Below are 7,446 nucleotides of genomic sequence, written 5' to 3'. Positions count from 1 at the left end.
TATGAGAGACAAACATTTGTTCTTCCATCCTTTAAGTTTATTCTAAATTCTCCCAATGACATCTTTATGATTTTTTTTAATTTGTGACCATGGCTTGTAAGTATTTTTCTAACTTTTTCTGCTCTTTATAATTAGAGGATATTCCTTATAAGACTAGCCACTATTTTTTTGGATTTTTTTTCTTAGAAAATCTTAAAGATCAGTGAATTCATAAACATTTTTTGGAATTGATTATTTGAGATGAAATAAAGTGAACCCTTGTTAGTTGAGAGTTTTTGGATTGTGTTTTTTCAAATAGAATCATATTTGATTGGAAAATAAAGCAAGTGATAATTTGAGAATTTTTTAGGTTTTTCAAAGTTAAATGAGAGTTTTTGTTCTATTTCATTAATAATGTGGGACATTTTTATTGCTAAAATTAAAATTTCAAAATGCAGAAGACCAGAATTCTTTGAAGAAACCTATTACCTATGTCTTTTCAACATTACAATGTGTCATAATATGAATGAAATAAAAAAAAAACTCTCCTTTGCTTTTTTCTAAAAGTACCTAAGAATTTTTTTTTTTTGATAATTTTACCTTTTAAACTTCATTCCACTTTCTTATTAAATCTCATTTTACTTCTCACATTTAATTCTGCTCCATCCAAATACAACCTAAAGAGTTTCCGAATAAAAGGACAAGTCCCACTCACTAAAACCAGAAGATTCATCTTCCATGTTATCTTTCTCTTTCACCTCCTCAATCATGGCTACAGCTTCCTTCCATTCCAACCTACTCCCCTCATTCCACTCACAACACCCCATCCCAACCCTCAACATCTTCAACATCTCCCCTTGACCATTGCTTCCTCCAACCATGTCCTTATCAATCACCTCCCCACTCACAATAGATTTCACCCATGTCTCTAGCTCCTCGCTCGCACCCTTTCCGTGCCTCACGTAATCTGCAGGAAACCTTCCTGTCAGCAACTCTAGTATAAGGATCCCGAGACACCACACGTCAGTCTTGTCGCCAGGGCTGTCGTGCTGGCTTGCCTCGGGAGACTTGAATGCTGCCATGAATTGCTGGGCGTGGCTTTTGTTTATTGCTGGTACGAGTTGGTATTCTGTTAAAAGAGGCTTGTATGCATGATCTAACAAAACATTTGAGGATTTGAGGTGTCCATGGGGCAGTTTTTGGTCTGGAAATTCCTTGTATAAGTATGCCAAGCCTCTTGCTACTCCTTTTATGATCTTCAAACGAGTTGGCCAATCTAACGCTAAACTTCGTTTACCTGTACATTGGCAATAACAATAACGTTATTAATTATAAGAAAAATATAAAAAGACAATGAAAATACTAAATAATGTGAACAATGGTCAATTCAATAGGTATGCAGATAATTATATTTATTATTTTTAATTGGATAGTTATTTCTTTTAATTCGGTTTACTTATGCACAATTAACAATAACTGGATGTTCAATTCGTATAGATAGCTATCTTGATATTAAGATTTAGGAGGTAATAATTTGGGAGTGAAATATTTTTTTAGTTTAGGAAAAGTATAAGTAAACAATGAAAATATTAAACAATGTGAACTATGGATATATCGAATGTTCAATTCATTAGGTGTGCAGATGGTTATCCTAATATTAAGATTTAGGTGGATAATTTAGGGATATAGTGTGTTTTTACTTTATTAAGACAATTTTAGAGTCTATTGTTCACAAAAATCATTGTCTACCTAACAAAGTCCTTATTTTATTAGATCAATTCTAGAGTCTATTATTGACATTATTTATATAAGTCATTGTCTATCTAACAAAACCATTAATTATAAGGGAGACCTGATTTTTTATTAATTATTTTGTTGTTAGAGAAACAATCAAACTAATAATAATGCGTTAACAAAAACTTTGCACGTTTGAAAATTAAAAAATATTGTATAAAGCTTTTCAAGAAAAAACAAAACCATTTAATTTATCATTTAGTATATGAAAATAGGGGTAGCAAACGGGCCTAAACTCGCTGGGTCGGTCCACGTAACCCGTCAAAAAAGGCGGGATGGGCTGAAAAATTGGGACCGCTAAATAGCAAAAGCTCGTCTAACCCGCACCGCTTAAACCGTGAGGTTTGGCGGGTTTTGGCGGGGCGGGGCGGGCTTCCCCGCCGGGTTAAGGTTTTTTTTAGTGAGGGAGTATTTTTGTAAATTTTTGCCAAAACCTAACTTCTTCCAACCTAACTTACAAGAGTATGAAGATAAAAATTGAATATTTTGAATTGTTTATGTTATTTTAGAGACAATATTTATAATTATGTTTTGGATTATGTTTATTTTGCTTTGGAGAGAATATTTATACTTATATTTTGAATGAAAATTTGGTTTATAATTATATTTATTAGATATTTATAATTACAAGACTTTAATGTTTGTTAATATAAAAAATATAATTTTTTATGCCATTAGAAATTATAAATTTATTAATATGGTTGTGAAATTATATATATTATTTAGCAGTTAATAGTAAAAAAAAAAAAAAGAGGAGCTTTGGCGGGCTTAGCCCGCCAACCCGCCAACTCGCAGTTAGGCAGGGCGGGCTAAGATTTTAGGACCGCCTCACTAGGTGGGGTGGGACGGACCAGCCCGCCGAAGGGTGGGCTTCTGGTGGAGCGGGGTGGGACGGGGCGGACTTCCCCACTTGCCATCCCTATATGAAAACCTGACTGAAATTTTGTATACAATATAAAAACTTCATTAAAAATATCTATATTTATTAATTCCTTGATAGAATCGGTTAAAAGAAGAAAAAAACGAGAAGAGAATTAGTTCATATTCTTAGTGTTTCATTTTTTTTTCATGTTTATGAAATATATGTAAACATAAAAACACAATTGCTTAATTTGATAATAACTATGCTAGTAGTGTGTCAAGATCAAGAATATAACAATTAATTCAGAAATATTAAAATGCAATAATAAATGATAATCATACCATGAAGATGACTAGCCAAACTCCCATTTTGAACAAAGTCATAGACCAAAAGCTTCTCTTCTTTTCCATAGTAGAATGCAACAAGAGGGAGCACATTAGGGTGTGTCAACCTACCAAGCCTTCTCATGTGCTCAAAGAATTCTTGTTTTCCAAGCTTGTTCATGTTCTTGAACCTCTTCACCACCACAACTTGACCACTATGAATCATAGCTTTGTAGGTTGATCCAAAGCTTCCACTGCCGAGGACCTCGGCCGAGGCCCTCAGCAGGTATTGCAGATCAAAAACCTCTCTATCTTCCCTCACAAAGTTAAAGTCTTCTCCTCCTCCTCCGTGACCGCCGCCACCATCTTCAACACTCTGAATGGATAACACGGCTGTCGCAGCCTCAGCCTCAGTCGCAGCCACGTCTATGGATTTTGTTTCTATTGATATACTTGGCTCAATGGATGCCCTTGCCTCCATGGATGTCGCCATCTTGGCCTCATCACTTGAAACTGCAACACTACTATGAGGTTTTGATGCATTTGCAGCCTCTACCAGCTGATGATTAGGGTTTTTGGCTTTTCTTCTGCGATTTATGATTATGAAGAGTGCTAGGATTAGAACTAAGATAACCACAATTACCACTATGATAATTATAATTATTAGTGTGCGATGTTTGTTTGTTTTGTTGTCATTTTGAGGGGTGGGTTGTTCATTATTGCTGCAAGGGTTGCTTAGAGGTTTTCCACATAGTCCTTTGTTACCTGATACACAAGAAAAATAAAAAATTAATTATAGACAATTTGATTTTGTTGGGATTAATTTTGATGCAGATAGTGTGATTATTCATATTTATTATTTAGTCAAAAATATTATTTGTACACTAAAATCAATCACGATATATTTATGTGCAAATATATATAGTTTAACTCATTTTTAATATATATTTTGTATTTCAATGTATATTCTACTCTAGTGACTAATTTAGTGGCTAATTTTAATGTATAATAATTAACATAATTGTTCGTATATACAATTCTTTAAAAATTATAACTGGCAGAATTTTTTTAAAATAAAAATAGTTCTCTCAAAATTAGCGGATATGCATCTGTTTTCATATTGCTAAAATATAAAATATATTATATATTAAAATAAATAAATAAATATTCTTAATAAAATCATTTCTCTCTATGTCATATTTTTTGCTGGTTAGATTTTTTGTTAGATACTTTTCATAATATTTCTTTTAGGTAGTTAAAAGAGTTTTAATTAGAGCAAATTTTTAGTTAATCTTAATCAATTTTTTAAAATTATTTTTTATTTTAAATTTTAAATCTTAAATTCTCCTAAAATTTAATGAGAATAAAAAATAATTTTATAATAAAAAATAAATTAATATTAACTAATTAAAAGTTGATTTTTTATGCTTATTCTAGCTAAAATAATAAAATAAAACAAGCCGTAGATATTCATTTGTTTTTAACTATGTTAGATTTATATTAAAATTAGCAACTAAAATTAATTATTAATGTAAAATACATATTGAAATATAAAATATACATTAAAAATAAATTAAATTATTAATATATTTATACACATATATAATAATTGATTTTGGTGAGAAATTTTAATGTAAACCTAATATTTTTGTTCGTTTTACAAAGTTTTTCGAACTATCATAATTATTTTTTTTCCATCAACAAAAATGCTTTAATAAACTTAAAAAAAAATCAAATAAAATATCTCTTTCGAATAAGCTAAACTTAGCTTGTATTTAAAAAAAAAAAAATTGCCAACGTTTTAATTCTTAAGGAAACTAATAGATGGGGTGACTTGTTCAATAAAAACAAAGTCTTAGGAGTTTATGTTTAATTATTAAGAATTACAAATAAAAAAAGAATGTTGGCTTACCAGCAAATGCACTTGGATCCACATTGCTCAAGCTTTTTGGAATTGAACCCTCCAATTGATTGTTTGATAAATCAAAAACCCTAAAATCGCTATTCTCAAATTCAGGTATGGTACCATCAAATCTATTTCCATGCAAGTCCACGTCCAAAAGCCTTGGCAATTGAGCAAGAGAGCTAGGAATATGGCCGCTGAACTCGTTTTCCGCCAAGAATACCCTCTTCAGCCTCCTCATGCCGTCGAACGCACCGTCGCGAATCTGGCCGGAGAATTTGTTATTGGAAAGAAACAATCCCCTTAGCCTCTCAAGCTTCTTGAACTCCGGCATTGGACCCTCAAAGTTGTTGTTAATCACACTAAAGCTATTCAAAATAGACAATTCGGAAAGAATGTCTATGTCAATGGTGCCACTTAATCCCATGTTTTCTAGCTTTAGTCCATGAAGTTTGTCATCTTTGCATAACAAGCCGGTCCAGCTGCAAATATTGATTGACTCGTCCCAGTTTTGTAAGGCGCCGGCATCGGACAATGAGTTCTTGAACCGCAAAAGGATTTGAGTATCGTTGTCTGCCCGTGATAGCGGGGCAAACACGATACTCAGAAGGAGGAAGAAGAAGAAGAAGATGAAGCAATAGTGTGTTCTTTCATGTGCCATGATTATTTTGGCTGATCATATGATATGATGAGCTAGGTAGTATAAGAAATAGAGAGATTAGATTGTGGACGCATGTTGGGAGGAGGAAAAGGATTATGCACATGAAATTAATTAAGAGTGGTTTAATTAAGTGTTTAAACGGTGATATTGGCAATGCCATTTCTACAAAGAATGATGAGCTGGTTATGCCGGCCAAAGTTTTTGGACCTCATCAATTTCCGAAGGTGAGATAGCCTTTGTTTAATTGTTGTATTTTATAAGAGATGGTAATTGCACCACTTTTTATGAGTAATAATATTAAAAATTAACTTTTTTTTCAGTTAATATCAATTATTTTTTAATTATTTTATTTATTTTAAATTTTAAATCATAAATCTTTAATTTTAGATCCTAAATTATAAATTTTAAAAAAATAGACTAATGTTAACTAATTAAAAATTAATTTTTTATTTATACTTTCTCTTTTTATATATCTCTCTGGTATATTTTTTTATAATATAAAAGATAATTTTTTTTAACTCTTCTAGTTACTTTAAATATATACTAAAAATAATAGAAGGTGAAGAGAGACGTAAAGAAAGATAATACATATAAGATTTCTCATATATATATATATATATATATATATATATATATATATATATATATATATATATATTATATATATAATTTCTTGCTTATGGTTGGTTGGTAGCTGTTTTTCCTTGTTAATGGTGAGGATGAATGTCCCTTATTAGCTTCTTTACATTGGTTTCATACATTTTAGTTTAATTTATTTTATTGTTATTAGTGTTTACATACACTATCTTACAAGGAATTGGAATAATTCAACTATACTCTTTGGATTTAGTTTTACATTCTTTAATTCTACATGTATAATGTATCACATTAGACCTGTGGTTCTGACCAATGAATTGTGTTGACAAAAAAAGAATAAATTAATTAAGATCAGTTTTATGCTATAATTTTATTTGTTTTGCATGCTTTTGTTGTGATATGAATTTGAATATTTATAAATTAAATTAAAAGGAGATGGCTGTAAAATTAATACTTGAACGTGCTATACGACGTTTTTTTCAAAACGCTAGCTGTGCTTTATTGTAGCTTTGATGAGATTAAATTATTAATGTACTCAACTACCATTATTAATATAACGTGCAGTATTATTATGTATGTAGAGTTTGGATTATTGTTCAATTTTGTACATTAAGATGAACGACGTGCTCTGGTCATTATCGATGATAACTATATACTAAAACTAGTATATGCGATAATATGTAATTATTAATATAAAAGTTAAAGTTAAAGTTAAAGTTAAACTCATTAGAATCAAACTAATATTTTTTTTGTCATTGAAATTTTATGTCTTGTACGTCATGGAACATGGAAAAAAAAAACCCAAAGGAGTAATTGGATACTAATCACTTTACAAAGCCCATAGCCTTGTCAACCAAAAAAAAAAAAAATCCAAAACGTAAAATTTACTTATCTTTTATGATGCACGGACACTAACAAAAACATGGATACACAAATTTTAAAATCTTATAAGATGTTAAAAATAAGAGAGTAATTTGAAGAGTGCATTATTGAGTGTGAATCAAAGGTACAATGTACAAGGGTATATATATAAGTGCTAGAAGAATCAAAGCAATAAAAATACAAAATCCTACAATAAATACACAGATATACTATATAAATATAAATAATAATAATTTATTTTAATTGATCCTAATATATTCTAACATCCTCTGCAAACTCAAGTGGGAGCTAAATATACCATCTTGAGTTTGGATACTAGAGTTCGAAAACGAGTAGGATGATGAGCTTTTGTGAAGATATCTGCAGTCTGATCCAGAGTTCCAACAGTTAGGAGACAAATAGCATCAATAAGGAGACGTTGCCGAACAAAGTGACAATCAATCTC

At 30.6% G+C, this 7,446-nt stretch overlaps 1 protein-coding gene across 1 annotated transcript; it reads right to left on the bottom strand.

The window, feature by feature from the left end:
- Positions 1 to 656: 656 nt before the first annotated feature.
- Positions 657 to 5,607, bottom strand: LOC130957574 (pollen receptor-like kinase 4). The gene is made up of 3 exons (XM_057884418.1): positions 4,871 to 5,607; positions 2,977 to 3,723; positions 657 to 1,276 (listed from the first exon to the last, which is right to left on the bottom strand). Exons 1-3 carry the CDS (start codon positions 5,520 to 5,522, stop codon positions 657 to 659), a joined length of 2,019 nt encoding a protein of 672 aa, XP_057740401.1. The 5' UTR covers positions 5,523 to 5,607.
- Positions 5,608 to 7,446: the final 1,839 nt, after the last annotated feature.

The sequence above is a fragment of the Arachis stenosperma genome, chromosome 10 (assembly GCF_014773155.1).
Source record: "Arachis stenosperma cultivar V10309 chromosome 10, arast.V10309.gnm1.PFL2, whole genome shotgun sequence".
NCBI lineage: Eukaryota > Viridiplantae > Streptophyta > Magnoliopsida > Fabales > Fabaceae > Arachis > Arachis stenosperma.
The sequence above is the reverse complement of the archived record's forward strand: the minus strand, read 5'-3'. Positions and strand labels throughout refer to the sequence as shown.

Bases quoted from the DNA above. Each gene is read 5' to 3' on its own strand.
- LOC130957574 (XM_057884418.1), bottom strand. From the start codon at position 5,522: ATGGCACATGAAAGAACACACTATTGCTTCATCTTCTTCTTCTTCTTC. The intron at 3,724-4,870 runs GTAAGCCAACAT...CTTGTGTATCAG, and splicing joins GGATCCAAGTGCATTTGCTG to GTAACAAAGGACTATGTGGA. The intron at 1,277-2,976 runs GTATGATTATCA...GCCAATGTACAG, and splicing joins TTTGGCTAGTCATCTTCATG to GTAAACGAAGTTTAGCGTTA.